This window comes from Chlamydotis macqueenii, chromosome 17 (genome assembly GCF_036417535.1).
Source record: "Chlamydotis macqueenii isolate bChlMac1 chromosome 17, bChlMac1.mat, whole genome shotgun sequence".
In the NCBI taxonomy this organism is placed as follows: Eukaryota; Metazoa; Chordata; class Aves; order Otidiformes; family Otididae; genus Chlamydotis; species Chlamydotis macqueenii.
The window spans coordinates 12,223,339-12,238,554 of NC_141572.1; the positions used below are offsets into that span (position 1 = coordinate 12,223,339).

The following is a 15,216-nucleotide window of genomic DNA, read 5'->3' on the forward strand; positions in this document are numbered from 1 at the left end:
GGTAGTGGAGGAAGAGCTTGCAGAGGAGGATTTCAGAGGAGGGGTGGTTACAGGCAACTAGAGAGGGCAATGAGAGCCTTGTGGTGTCCTTGGGGTACTGACCAGTGATCCCAGAGTTGAGAACTCCATTATGCATCGCAGTGAAAGATTTCTGTCTCTTGCTTCATAACATATGAGCGTTAATGGTTTTCCTACTGAGGGACTTTCTCATCTCAGGACTATAACATCTGAAAGAATTAGGAGTAGTTTATCATGTGTCCTTTTCTGTTGTTAATTGAAGACAAAGATGTAAACAAGTGGACATAATTTTCCTTATCTCATATGACTACAGAGGAAGGAGTTTATTCTGGTTTATAGAAAAGATTTTTTTTAATTACAAAGCACTGAGATGGCTTCTGGTGATTGCATAGAGCTTGAGAAAATGGCATCGAGGAATTCTTCATGTATGTGCAGTCTTATTAACAATTACAGTATTTTAAATGCTTGAAAAAGCAAGTAACTTGAACATGCATTGGAAAGAAATGGTATTGCTACAAATTACATTTATATTAAATAGACTACGTAGAAATGCTTATTTAGTCATAGTGCGTTCTGAAAGAAAGGAAAACTTCTAGAATATTGTAATTTTCCAGCTTTTAAAGAATTGTCTGTTTACTTTTAAGTTCCACAATTTTGCTTATTTTACAAGGAGTGACAACATTTAATGGCTTTTATTTAAAAATAAGCAAACAACTGAACCAAAACACTGGCCTTTGTTTTCCTGATAACAGCAGGCAAAGCTGCAGCAGCAAATGGACCTGCAAAAGAATCACATCTTCCGCCTAACTCAAGGTCTGCAAGAGGCTCTAGATCGAGCAGATCTTCTGAAGACTGAAAGAAGTGACCTGGAATATCAGCTGGAAAACATTCAGGTGAGGGTGAGGAAACAGTGGCCAGGACTCTGCTCCCCATCCTAAAACCCGACTCTTTGTGGGCTTTCAGGGTGTGATCGACTGTTTGTGTGTGACACTTCCCTTATGCTGTTTTATAGCTCTGTTCTGCTATTGAGTTATCTGTTTGTTTCTTCTATTAAGATGAAATTTCTTATATGTGTGTGTGGTTCACAGGTTCTCTATTCCCATGAAAAAGTGAAAATGGAGGGCACTATTTCTCAGCAAACCAAACTCATTGATTTCCTGCAGGCAAAGATGGACCAACCAGCAAAAAAGAAAAAGGTGGGTGAAGAAGGTTTGAGAGGCATGGAATTAAATGAAGGCTTTGTGATTAGTTACGTGCTGTGTATTCATAATATTCTGTTTTATCTTTTTTTTTGTGTAATTCAAATGTGTTCTCATTTAAGAGCATTCTGAGTTGCTGAACGCAAACTGTACTAGGCAGAATGTGTTGTGGCTTTTCCAGTATTTTGTTACGCCTGCAATACGTCGGTTACAGCCCAGTAGCTACATGTTAGTGAGGCTGTAGGAATATGGAATTTTAATCATGCTTTTTTTTTTTTTTTTTTTTTAATAGTAGGTATGTACGTGTGTATGAACATATTGTGTATCTAGAGTGGTTGTCTTGTAGTTACAGCAAAGGATTGATTAGTCAGGTGACGTGACTTGTGTCACATCTTTGTCATAAGCCGTTCTGTCATTTTGAATTAAGTAATTTAATTTTAACCACGTATTTTGAGATCCTCTGTTTAGATGCTTTCGGAAACTCAAGATGTGAGTACTAACAGGTAACGTACGTACCTCTTTAAATTAATCCATATCTCAACATTTTCTCTCCAGTGCCAATATGAACTAAAAACCCATCCTTAAGCATATCAGAATTACCATTAGGCCCTCTGGCCGGGCTGCCACTAGCTAGTTCACTTTGCCTAGTTCAAGCCATCTCTTACTAGGAGTTAGGAGTTGTCTGTGTGTTTCTGTTGCTAGGGCCTGTTTAGTCGGCGGAAAGAGGACCCTTCTTTACCCACACAGGTTCCCCTGCAATACAATGAGCTGAAAGTGGCACTGGAGAAGGAGAAGGCTCGTTCTGCTGAGCTGGAGGAGGCTCTACAGAAAACACGCATTGAACTCAGATCTGCTCGTGAAGAAGGTAGGGGTTAACAGAAAAGGTGAATCTGGAAGGAGACGCACGTTTTTGGTTTGAAAATGTGCCTCTAACCTTGTGCCTCTGTAGCAGTAACACATGTTGTTTAACTCTTATCTTCTGCTGTGAAGATGCAGTAGGGCTACACTTTTTTCTGCGGGTTGTAACCACTGAATGGTTACTCAGAACCACTGCTATGCACTGGTGTTTCATATTGGTTATGTTAATGAGAGGTATTTATCTCGTCTATAGCTGCTCATCGGAAAATATCAGACCACCCTCATCCATCCACTCCAGCCACAGCCAGGCAGCAGATCATCATGTCTGCCATAGTCCGCTCACCAGAGCATCAGCCTACTCCGATCAGTTTGCTAGCTCCGCCCTCCAGCCGCAGGAAGGAATCTTCCACACCAGAGGGTAGGCTCTTGGTGAACTTTTCTGCCTACTATTTCAATGAAGTTTTACTGTCATTTTTGTTTTAAAATTCTCTGTTTGGATTATATAATTTATTTCTGAAAACTTCAGCACTAAAGTTATTATTAGCATGAATTGTTTTAAGAGCATGGGTTTTTGGGTTGTTTTTTTTTTTTTTTTTTCAAAGGAGTATGTATTCTGTAAAAGTCTGCATTGATCAAAAGGATTTATGGCTGTTTCCTTAGCAGTTAACATTTTTACTTATGTAAACTGCAGATTTGTTCTGCTGGGCAGAAAGTTGCTGTCAAGATCTTTTGGTAAAGGGAAAAGACTTTGGTTAGGTGTAAAAGGAACTACCAGGTCAAACATGACATTGATATCCTGTTAATTAGAAAAGGGGGATACCCTTCCATATCCTTGAGAATGGAGGGAAGAGGGTCATCAGAAAAAATTAAAGGACTGAGAGCTCTGCTCATTTATTTAGTTAACCAGTGTTCCAGAGTCAGTGTTAAACCCAGACACTCTGAACTAAAACCTCCACCTTTAGCTGGAAAAAGCCAGAACCCACAAACTGGTGCAGCTGTCACAGATAGCTGGAGAGGCGGAGGGTGCTAGGAGGATGGGTAACACTGGCATGGGGAAATGTCCTCGGAGGCAGGTCATGGGCAGGGGGAAGGATCATACTCATCAGGGAAAGACCATGCCTTGAAGGATCAGTTGTGTGCAATACGGATCCACCGCTGGGGTTTTAGATACGGCTTGTGACATGCTGGCACTGATGGTTAGCACGAGGGCTGCGTGAAGGAGGCCTGCTGTGTATTGATTGCAACGGTATAGGTGTTGAAGGGTTTGTTAGCTATAAGCAAAGTTGACAGATAAGTTTAGCACATTGTAAGAGCTGGAGCTGGCTGCAGACTTGGAATTTAGATGGTTTGATTGACATAATCTTGCTACACAAAACATTAGCCATTTCGGTTCTACAGTCTGTTCTCAAGCGGCACGTTCTGTGCATCTGTATAAGGTAATTACTGAGGTGGTAGTGTAGCTTAGGATTTGCAGATTGCAAAGGAAAATAGTGTCTGTGTTCAGCAGGGCTTTGATAGAGATATGTAGTCACTTTCTATATTATTAAAATGCCAAAATCTACTATAATTTTAATCCCTATCACAGTTTTCATGCTGATAATAAATCTTGTCCCTTCCAGAGTACAGCCGACGCCTAAAAGAGCGAATGCATCATAATATCCCACATCGTTTTAACGTGGGGCTAAATATGAGAGCAACAAAATGTGCGGTGTGCCTGGATACTGTGCACTTCGGACGGCAAGCATCCAAATGTCTTGGTAAGAGCAGAGTGTGTGCATGAACAAAGTGTGGCTGGACGGTAGAATGAAAAAGCATCAGCCGTCTAGAACAGATTTTCAGTGAAAGCTGAAGAAAGGACCTGAGTATGAAGACTTTGAAACTAGTTGGTGCAAACATTCTACGTTAGAAAACATCTGAAGGTTTAGAGTCGAAGGAGATTCTTGGAAAAGCTGGGATTTGTGCGTTAGAAGTTGAGACAGCTGTGTCATGATTTTTTTTTTTTTTTTGTCATTTAAGAGAAGTTTTTCTCTGTCCTGTTGTCAGAATGCCAGGTGATGTGTCACCCAAAATGCTCAACTTGCTTGCCAGCTACTTGTGGACTGCCAGCAGAATATGCCACGCACTTCTCTGAAGCATTCTGCCGGGATAAAATGAATTCTCCCGGTCTGCAGCTGAAGGAGCCAAGCAGCAGTCTACGTCTTGAAGGATGGATGAAAGTGCCAAGGTATAAACATGAATCGTGGTGCCATATCAGGTGCTGAAACATTTGGAACAATTCTTATTATTATCCGGCTCTTACAACGTGTTAATTGGTACATGCCCATTATAATTACTTATTACCACAGAAATTTGTCTTTCTAGGAGTTGCATGATTTTTTTATTCAGAATTCAAGCAGAAAATCCATCATGACTTTATGCTTATTTTCTTCAGGAATAATAAACGTGGGCAACAGGGCTGGGACAGGAAGTATATTGTCCTGGAGGGAACCAAAGTGCTCATTTATGATGCAGAAGCAAGAGAAGGTAACTTAGCATTTCTAGGAAGAACTTTTTTTTAATCTTCAGATATTGTTTGACGAGTTGAGAGGCTTAAAAATTGTTATTGTTTGCTGTGGCCGTGCCTGATTTAGCTAAATCTTCTGTAATAAGGCGACATTGTTGTTTTTCTAGAGCCTTAACAGTTTTACTAGCTGGCATGTCATAGTAATCCAGGTGTGAAACACTCAGTGTATATCCACTTCATTTTGCTGTCACAATTATTTTCTTGCTATTTACTTGTTTGTTCTTCTTCCTTAATCTGTCTTCCCATTCTCCCTGCAGCTGGACAGAGGCCTCTGGAGGAATTTGAGCTCTGCCTTCCTGATGGTGATGTCACTGTTCATGGAGCTGTAGGAGCTACTGAACTTACCAATACAGCAAAGACAGGTGAGAATCTTATGTAGATGAGGCCAAATGGATTTCATCTGGCTTGCCATCAGTTAGCATTCTGTTTGGCTGAACAGAATTTTCTTTCACTTTCACTCTGTAACTGTGTAATTTTGAGGTTACCTCTATTTGAATTCGGTGAACAGGTCCGTCATCTAGATTTAGTTACGCACAGGCGTGCGCTTCTGTCATGGTAGTTGAACTGTGAATAATAGAATCATAAAGCCAAATGGAAGTAAATTTTAACAGTTTTGTAACATGCTTTAAAGCACTTGGTTTATTTAAGTTTCTTCTCTCAATGCTCTCTATCAAGTGTGAAGTGTCATAATTCATGCCACCATTGTGCTCTAACCAGAAAGTCAACTTAGAAATACTGCGGGGTGTATACAGTCTCTTATTATGAAAACATGTTGATGTTTTGATTTGTATGTATTGAATAGAACTGATGAAAAGATTATGTATGTCTGGACTTAAACATTAAAGGATACAGATTGTTAAAAACAAAGGTTTCCATAACCAATTTTTACAGATTTTTTTTCTTGAACAGGACAGGGAAAACTTTAGTCAAGTGGCTGGTTTTGTATTTTTTTCACAATGGTGTTTCTTTCTCTTTTGAATAAAAGGCAAGAAATTATTTTATTTAGTAGAGACAGCATTGCATGTATGGATTGCATACATCCAGCTAATACTGAGCTTTAAGTAGCTAGCCTGTGCAGGACCTGTAAAGGAGAAACCTATGTATGAATTGCCATGGTAACCCATCATGATAAATACAACTTCTCTCCAATGAGGCTGAAAGGTGTTGATTTTAAGTCCACTGACAATATTCCAAAAACTAATCTAAGTCTTATTCTATCTATATAACATCTCAGATGTGCCATATATCCTAAAATTGGAGTCTCATCCACACACCACTTGCTGGCCTGGTAGAACACTCTACCTGTTAGCACCCAGCTTCCCTGACAAACAGCGCTGGGTCACAGCACTGGAATCAATAGTGGCAGGTGGGAGAGTTTCCAGAGAAAAAGCTGAGGCTGATGCTGTGAGTATAAAAGTTTCATTTAATAATAAAATATTCTGGGAGGGAGCAGAGTTTTGAAAAATAGTTTTTCAGTATTTGACATACTGAGGTTTAACTGGAGGTAAGTTGTTATTTCTGCCTTATGATGTGCAATAGGACTCCCAGGAGTTGGTTCATTGTGAGACTGATGCTTTGTATGACAATACCCTTCTTTAGACTGGGGGAGTGCAGTAAGAGGATCCCAAAATTATCTCTCTGTAATTCCAGCAAACAGCAAAGGAAGAAACAGCAGTTAGGACATGGTTTAAATCCAGTCTTGAAATGTACTCCATGGAATGAGCAAACTTTAAAAGAAGGAACTAAACAAACAAGCAAAAAGCTCCCTCCTCTCCCATTCTTACGGAGTCAGGGTTTTTTTGTTTCTTGGGGGGAGGGATGTGTGTGTGTGTTTTACTTTGTTTTATTCCTTATAAGAATAAGAGGTTAAATTGAGCTATTTTGGTTTTGGATAGGATAGTCTTTTTCATCATTGTTGCACTGATAACTCTCTGTTTTTGGATAAAGGGAGATTTGTTTCTGTGGCGTGGCATATTAGAATGTTAGCTCTGGATGCAGGGGATGTCTGACTAGCAGGAAAATCATCTCTTTTCTCATGATAGCATTCCTTTTGTCTCTGAGGAAAATACATGCTCCCACCAACATCAGGACTTTTTTTTAATCCTTCCCCTAGTAACAGTTCACTGCCCCATTGCAGGGGATTGGGTGAAATGGAAAGGATGGGGACAACAATACGTTCTGTCTGAGTTTGGGTTAATTCTCATCGGTTTGCCTGCCTGTGTTTCAGGTAGATAGAAGTTTACTCATTCTGTTGTAGGTAGTATCCCTGTGACTTTTAGCTTTCTGAGATAAAGAAATCTGTGCCAAGGTTTTTGCCTGTCTGAAATGATGACCTTTCTCTGTTAGTACTTTAACAATGTAAGAGATGGAGAGTAAGTTAACAACAACAAAAAATATCTTTTTGTCATTTGCAGAAATTGCTCGGAAACTCGCTGCTGAAGCTAGAGGGTGAAGACCGTTTAGATATAAATTGCACAATGCCCTTCAGTGACCAGGTAATGATAATGTTCAGTTGGGCCTCTGAGTATTGGGTATTTCATTGATGGAAACAGCGTCTTAAGAGCAATATGTGTAATTCTGTACTTGTTTGTTGTTTGGTTTTTTTTTTGTTTTGTTCCCCCCCCCCTTCACTGGTAAACAGTATCGTCCAAATTTGCTCTTGGAGCATTCCTTGTTCTCCTCCTGCAGTGCTATTTTAATTTTTTCCCTGGTGTCACTGTAGGTAGTACTGGTGGGTGCAGAAGAAGGTCTCTATGCCTTGAATGTACTGAAGAACTCCTTAACACACATCCCAGGAATGGGTGCTGTCTTCCAAATTCACCTCATTAAGGATCTGGAGAAGCTACTCATGATAGCAGGTGGGGCTATAGGGTGCCACGTGCCCTGCCGTAAATGGGTGGGAATGGCTTTGTACTGCCAGGAATACTGCGGTGCCAAAGGGCTAGGCTTTCCTTTACATTCGTTACAGACCTTTTCTTTTTTTATCAATTACTGTGGTTAACACAGTATTGTCTGAGGTTTTCTAGTGAATGAGTATCTGAATGAAGGCTTAGATGAACCTTCACATGAAAGTAATTTCTCAGTTTCCAAAGCTGAGGGTGGGAGGAACCAGAGACAAAACACTTCCAGCTTAGGGTTTAGTCGTTATCTTAAGTTCAATTTAAAAAGTGTTGAGCTGATCAGGGAGCATATCTTTTCCTAATCACTACAGAACCTTTCTTTTTAAGGTAGTTAACCATTTGAGGACCACAACGTGATCACTGTAGCCTAAGGCCAACAACTCTTAACCCCTTTTGCTCTAAATGCCAATCCAGGTAGCAAAACTGGGACTTCTTTCATGGTCCCTTATGAAAGGAACACCAGCTTTAATCTCTCCATCTGTGGTTTTCGAGAGATAATGCTTCCTACACTGATGTAGGCATGCTGAACATTAGGGCGTATCTTCATCTGAAAGCCCAAATTATCAAGCGCCTGTTTGCAGAGAATGAAAAACAAATTCTATCTCTTGTTCTGTTGGAAAAAGAAAATCTCGCACAAAATTAGGAGACGGCTATGTTACTGTATTGCTAGGTTTCTGAGAGGAATTGGGCTTGGTTTATAATGCAGTTTATTAGGGCACTTCTCGGAAATCCATGGCCAGTTCTGTTGGCAGAGAGAGGCTAAAGCACCTCGTACTTTACGAATTCTACAGGGTAAAATAAAACTTCCTGGCTAATCTTGAATAGTGTCCTAATGACGCCACTGTTACTGTGATCTGCTAGACCTTAGCAACACTAGTAACTCCCACAGAGAATGGTTGTCCTCCCAGTGGATTTACTGCCTGTTGGCTGGGTTTTTGAGAGTCACTTTTAATAGGAATGCTATGGAATGAAATCTGTGTGGTACCTTGTGCCTGTTACCACAGTAACAGCTGGGGATGATAAGCTGCTGCTTAGGTAACAGAACAGGCTTTTGCAGAGAATATGGAGTTTTCCCTTGACAAAATGTAACCGTTTTTGTTTTCAGGAGAAGAACGGGCCTTGTGCCTTGTTGATGTAAAGAAAGTGAAGCAATCTCTAGCCCAGTCTCATCTCCCAGCCCAGCCTGATATCTCGCCAAATATCTTCGAGGCCGTCAAAGGATGTCACCTTTTTGCGGCTGGCAAGGTAGGGTACAGCTCCCTCGTGCCCCCAGGTCAGCCTTTAGACAGCACTGAGTTTAATATTAATGAAATCAGCATCTTTGTTTCACTGGCAACAAATCCAAGGTCTGTACTCTTGTTTTAAATCTTTTTCTTCAAATAAGGAAAGTATAGGGGCTGAAGAGAGGCTGAGCTGGAGACAGTACAGAGGATCTACCACTACTATGACTAAATTCAGTCAGGATGACAGGCTACATAAGAAGAAATACAGCATAGCATAGTATAACCTACTCCTCATAGTCGATTTCAATTTTGAGACTTGTAATTAGTGAATTCCGTCCATTGTTTGTTCTTGAATGTCATGTGAGAGTTTCCAGGCTAGCAAATTTACTTAGGTGTTTGCTTGATAACGCTTGATATTTACATTAATTCCCAGGTTTAGTATGGAACATATAAGCCACAGCAAAAATTTTCATTAACAATTACTTTTACAGACTTCTTTGATAACAAACTGAACTTCCTTCATTTCAAAGTGATGTTTAAGATAACAGTTTCAAGGGTTAAAATTTAGACCTAACCTCTGTGAATTTCTTATCCCTTTGAATGAAACATTCTTCTGTGGAAAACCTTTGAATTTTTTATTAACTCCTTTCAAGTATAAAAGAAATCATAGAAGCAGTTCAAATTCATGTTTTCTTTTGAGAATGTGAAGAGGCTTTTCATTATTTCACTAATTCACAATAACTACTCTATTAAAATGCCCTTGCTTATCTCTGCACATTTCTTTTCGTGGCAGGAGGTACTCAGCTCCGTTTCACATGCTCCACGTTAGAATGTACTCTGGATTACCGTCCTGAACTATGCTTGTCATCTTCCTTACAGGTTGAGAATGGTCTTTGCATTTGCGCAGCCATGCCCAATAAAGTGGTTGTTCTGCGATACAACGAGAGCTTGAGCAAGTTCTGTATCAGAAAGGTAAGCCCAGTAATTCCCTTCAGTAGCTGAGGTAATTCACATATTGCATTAAGACTTTGCTTTGGAAGAAACATCTTAAACCTTTTTGGATACATAAAACCATTTTTTTGTCATCTAAAATGATAGCAAATTGCAGTGTGCACTGACTAAAACTGGAGTAGGCAGCGATTTCCTGTAATAAGAGTTGGTGGCATATTTGGAGAGATGCAGAATAGAACTGAGGGTTTTTTTTGTTTTTTGGTTTTTTTTTTTTTTTTTTTTTTTGAGATACTCGACTCGGCTGTAATTGTACCCTCACTTATTTACCCCTGAAAAAAGCTTCTTTCTTCATTATCCAGCAGTGTTCCCTCACCAGTGTTGTCTTTGGAGAAATCTGTAACAAATGACTTCTTCCTTCTTTGCAATTAAGGAAGCAATGGGTATGTGGATTTGTTTACTGTACCAGTGCAAATCAAGAGGTATTTGGTGGTATTCCATCACAGGACAGGCAGCCGTATCCCATACTTACCCTGGTACACACACACACTTTCTCCTGGCCAGCAAACAAGGCAGTAAGAGATGGATCTCATGGCTGTGTGTTCACCTCCTCTCTGTGTAACCCTGCCCACCTGCAGCACCGATACCGTATGGCACTGCTGCACGTATCGCTGCTTTCTGCCGTGCAGGGGTATGAAAAGCAGAACTATGGCAATTCTTCTGCAGACAGCCAATGGCAGGCAGGTCCAACCATCTAACCCGCTATTTCTCTCAAAGACAAGTCCAATGAATTGTCATGAATAGATTTTATATGCTCATACACATCCAGAAAACACAAAATACTAAAAATGTCTCCTCAGAACAGAGAATTTAAACACTACTCACCTTAAAACGGGCTGGTACCCAGAAACTAATGTCGTTTCCAGTTCACAAATTAAGGGATGTTACGGTCAAATTACATAGCCCTGGGAGCTTCTGCAGGTTACTTTGAAGGCACTGGTTCAATTTACAGCTTGTTATCCCCACTGAGTGCTACGCTTGCACTGCTGTCAGGAAACAGAGTCAGCACAGTAATTCAGATGCTGGCCTCCATGTAAATAAAGACACACTTGATGGAGAAGACCTTGGCACAAACAATGTGGATGCCAGCAAACCTGGAACATCTGTGAGCACTGTAGCAGATATCAGCTCTCACGGTGGAGCAGCAGCCGGCAGGAAGTGCTGAAGATGTACAGTCACCGTCCTCTGCTTATGCTGCCGTTCACCTCCATAGTGCCAAGTGCCTTGACAACGGCTTACACGCAAAACGTGCAAAGGCGTGTTGCAGAAGGCAGGTTTTCCTTATCTTCACTTTAGATCCTAACAAGATGGCAGCAAGCCCAGAATATGCTCTTCTGTTCTGCCAACTAAATTTCCAGATAAACTGGGAATTATGCAAGGAATCTTGTCCTCAGAAGATCTGGGGATCTGTGTGTTGTGTCAGGCTAACTTGCAGAGCTATCCTAACTGTTCAACCACAATGCAAATCTTGGTGGACAACAGATCTGTGTTACGTTGTACAAAGAAGGAAGGAGATTGTGTATGTTTGTCTTTGCTTTTCAGAGACAGTTGGTGACTTTGAGATTGCTGTCTCTCCCTTTTAAAGAGAGATTGCCAAGAAAGGTTGGACCAGATGATCTTTGAGGTTCCTTCCAACCTGCTATTCTATGATTCTGGCATGTGGCAATATATAATCTTCCAGAATAAGAAAAATCTGGACACTGTTATAGGGAACTAATATTGGTCTGTACTTTCCTCCCCTTTTCCAGGAGATTGAAACCTCTGAGCCTTGCAGCTGCATCCATTTGACCACTTACAGCATCATCATTGGAACCAACAAGTTCTATGAAATTGAGATGAAGCAGTACACGCTAGAGGGTAGGAGACCTTTCCCAAGTGGCTCCACAGATTCTTTTGGTGGGGCTTTTCTAAAGCAGTTTGGAAGAAAAAAGTTGGTGCCTATCAAGCCGTTTTTCTCCATTCTCTTTGCAGAGTTTCTGGATAAAAATGACCACACTTTGGCTTCCGCTGTGTTTGCTGCTTCCACCAACAGTTTTCCAGTCAGTATCATCCAAGTGAACCCGACGGGGCAGAGGGAGGAGTATCTGCTGTGTTTCCACGGTAAGTGTGTTCTATTGTTGTGCAGGTGTTGCGGTACAGCTGCTCTCTCTGGTACAGGAGCTGCCAGAAGGCTCCCAAGTACTGTTGTAAGGGAAAGCTAAACAGAGTTGACTTCCTAGTACCTGGTAAGATCCGTTGAAGACTGTGAATCCAAAAGCCCTGGAGGCGTTGTGGCAGTGATTTAAACAGCAAGGTGCACAGGACACTGGCACTAAAACGGCACTTGCTGAGGTGCTTTTGGTCAGCTTGCTTCTGGCTTAGAAGTTCTCCGTGCCTGTGGATCAGTTACCACACACAGGTTTCTGTGCCTCAAGGGGAGGGACTGTAGTCAATGTTAAGGGCAAACAGGTGCTTGATTATCCTGAGAAAATGTTAAGGGGTTTTCAAACTTTGGCATTCTTGCCTGGTTTCCGTACAGACAGGTGAGACTTTTTAATCTTCTTGTGATGAATTAAAAGAGGGTGTTATTTTTCAGTATAGCTGCTTTTGTTGGCCCTCTAGGATAGTGCCATGGAAATGCACAGGACGTCTTCAAAAGCCCACTAGCAGTAATTTTGGGTGAGTTACTGTAGATCAGACAGTAACCTTAATTGGTATAGAGAGGCCTAGAATTGCAGTACGTTTTGGTACTGAAAGTGCTCCTACACCTAGCCAATTCAACACCAATTAGTGTCATTCACGGCACTCCAGGATTTGCAAGATGGTAGGCGCCTCGTCCCTGTTAGGAAGCCCAGGGTCAATTGCCTTTGGCTCTTCAAAAATAAATGAATAAAATTCAGGCACATGCTCACAACATGGCATTACTTTTCTTGGCAGAGTTTGGTGTCTTTGTGGATTCCTACGGAAGACGCAGTAGGACAGATGACCTGAAATGGAATCGCCTGCCCTTAGCTTTTGGTAGGTGTTGAGGGACATTTACTTGGTTTATGGAAATTACTGAAACTGTGAAGCATCCTTGTGGGACAGGTATTCGTCAATCAGTGCTTCAGTTTCCTCTTCCCTCTCCCAGTTCTCCCAGAAACTATGGATGTTTTCCCACGACTTAAGATCATTATAAATCCAAACAGCAAGCCTTCTGAAATATGAACAATTTGAGGAAAATTAAACCAAAGTTACATTTCCTTAATGTTCCTAGTCTGACAATGACTGAACGGGGTAGTGGAATTTTTAATGATGCTTGGAATTTTCTGAAATAGTCAAGAATATATAACGTCCGTGTGGTTCCCTCAGGCCTTTCACACTACCTAATAGGGTGGTTTTCAGTTAACAGTCTGTTTGTAATGCCTGTTTCATTGTACTTCGGTTAGTCAAATTCTTGAGATACAGGTCGTTTCAAAGCAACAATTCTTTAAGCTTGTCGCTCCCTGTTCAGTAATAGTGTCTGTGTCTCATTACAGAAAATATATTTCCTTAGTTTTCCCAAGGGGCTCTGTTGTGCTCGCTGATGCTTTTCAGAAATTCATAACAGAGAATTTTATTTTGTGTTTTTCCTCCCTCTGTGATGCTCCTTCAGCCTACAGGGAGCCCTATCTGTTTGTGACCCACTTCAATTCCCTTGAAGTGATTGAGATTCAGGCACGAGCTTCTCTAGGGTAAGTTGTTCTCTTGTCATGACTTTGAACAGCATGTGCTGCAAGAATACGTGTAACTGCCAGTAAAAGCTACAGTCTTGTCATTGTAAAGACTTTTTCTTGCCATTTTACCCAGAACTCCTGCACGAGCCCACTTGGAGATACCGAATCCACGGTATCTAGGGCCCGCAATTTCATCTGGAGCTATCTACTTGGCCTCCTCCTACCAAGACAAATTAAGGGTGATTTGCTGTAAGGGCAATCTGGTGAAGGAGACCAACAATGAGCAGCACCACAGAGGATCTTCTGCTACACGCAGGTATGATGCCATCAGTGTGTTGTGGTCCTTGTGCGCCTCATAAGCAAACTTTGCTCCGGGGGCTTTTCCTCTGGATGTTGTGGGATGCCCTTGTTCCATTCTCAGAGACAGAGGCTGGTGTTAGCAAGTTATCGCAATGCTGAATGAACAAGGAGTAGAGTCACTGATGTTTTAAAATCCAGAAGGCAAACAAACATTTAACTGTAGGAACGTGTGGGTAATCTCCACAAATGCTTTGTGATGCTCAGCTGGTTTACTTTTATGTTGGTAGAGCTGCGACCTCAAAGCTTGGCGAGTTAGATGCTGTTGATATGACATTAAACATTGATTGACTGTAACGCTCTCTAAAGCAAGAGCCCCTTCCTCTTAAGGAATGAGTGTGCCTTAGGGAGATAGCATTGGGAAGCTGTGATACCAGCGTGTTCTGTTGAGCAGAACTGTGATGCTTGGGCCAGGTGAACAAACACTGGGCCTGATAGTGCCGCTGTGCATCGGCAACTGAGGCTTGTAGCTCAGCCGAGCCTGGCCTGAGCGTCCTGGAGCTACTGAAATGCCTACGTGAAAAGGCATCTATCAAATTTTAGTGTATTTGTACATGGAAAAGTATACTGCTTAAATACATGAAAATGTGTGCTTTTGGGGCCTGTTACACAGACATGACTTACATTAGCAATTCATTGGCACTTTACTAGTGTCGCCGATGTGACAAATACTCTGCTATCAAAATATCTTTCTTTGCACTTTTCATCTTGGCTCAGGGAGTTCTGATGCTTTTTCACCTAAACACTGCTGGGTGTTTGGGGGAAGTTACATTTTTGCTAAAAGAAAATGTAACGTGAGGTTTTTGTCGCTCAGCTGTTCGCGTCCATTATTTTTGAATGACAGCAGCCCTAACAAGAGAGGCCCGCCCACATACAACGAGCACATAACCAAGCGGGTAGCGTCAAGCCCAGGACCACCGGAAGGTCCAAGCCACCCTCGAGAACCAAGCACACCACACCGGTACCGCGAGGGAAGGACAGAGCTGCGGAGGGACAAGTCACCTGGGCGACCGCTGGAGAGGGAGAAATCTCCAGGCCGGCTCCTCAGCACCCGCAGAGAAAGATCCCCTGGAAGACTGTTCGAAGAGAGCAGCCGAGGACGACTGCCTGTCAGTGGTGCCAGAACACCTCTTGCTCAAGTCAATAAGGTAAGTCAGGAGGCTAGAGAGCTTTTCTGTTCTCAGGAAAAGGCACGTACTGTACAGTACACGAGCAAATCAAATATCACCCTCCTGCTCCATAACTTGTATTAAAACAAAGCACATATGGTGTAACTCACTGGCCCTGTGCTAGTTCTGTAACTGTAAAAGCAGCTTGACTGTGGAACAGGCTAAAGTCTTGCAGAGCTGAAAGCAAAGGTGCAGTCATCAACAGAAATCAAGTTATTGAGGACTTGAACAGGGACAGTGTCTGGAG

General features: G+C 41.7%; 1 protein-coding gene across 4 annotated transcripts in view; it reads left to right on the top strand.

The window, feature by feature from the left end:
* Window positions 1-15,216, top strand: part of CIT (citron rho-interacting serine/threonine kinase) — a 73,995-nt gene that overhangs the window by 55,469 nt on the left and 3,310 nt on the right. For 2 of the 4 annotated variants that reach the window (XM_086761807.1, XM_010121475.2), the window contains exons 28-46: window positions 771-911; window positions 1,107-1,214; window positions 1,920-2,082; window positions 2,329-2,493; window positions 3,695-3,832; window positions 4,119-4,299; window positions 4,507-4,598; window positions 4,896-5,000; window positions 5,873-6,042; window positions 7,053-7,133; window positions 7,361-7,496; window positions 8,644-8,783; window positions 9,641-9,733; window positions 11,518-11,626; window positions 11,741-11,869; window positions 12,686-12,766; window positions 13,383-13,461; window positions 13,577-13,759; window positions 14,645-14,948. In XM_086761807.1, the coding sequence (XP_086617933.1) occupies window positions 771-911; window positions 1,107-1,214; window positions 1,920-2,082; window positions 2,329-2,493; window positions 3,695-3,832; window positions 4,119-4,299; window positions 4,507-4,598; window positions 4,896-5,000; window positions 5,873-6,042; window positions 7,053-7,133; window positions 7,361-7,496; window positions 8,644-8,783; window positions 9,641-9,733; window positions 11,518-11,626; window positions 11,741-11,869; window positions 12,686-12,766; window positions 13,383-13,461; window positions 13,577-13,759; window positions 14,645-14,948 (2,598 nt within the window). Of the gene's footprint in view, window positions 1-770; window positions 912-1,106; window positions 1,215-1,919; window positions 2,083-2,328; window positions 2,494-3,694; window positions 3,833-4,118; window positions 4,300-4,506; window positions 4,599-4,895; window positions 5,001-5,872; window positions 6,043-7,052; window positions 7,134-7,360; window positions 7,497-8,643; window positions 8,784-9,640; window positions 9,734-11,517; window positions 11,627-11,740; window positions 11,870-12,685; window positions 12,767-13,382; window positions 13,462-13,576; window positions 13,760-14,614; window positions 14,949-15,216 lie in introns of all 4 variants that reach the window. The other 2 variants (XM_086761806.1, XM_086761809.1) reach the window with 2 other exon arrangements.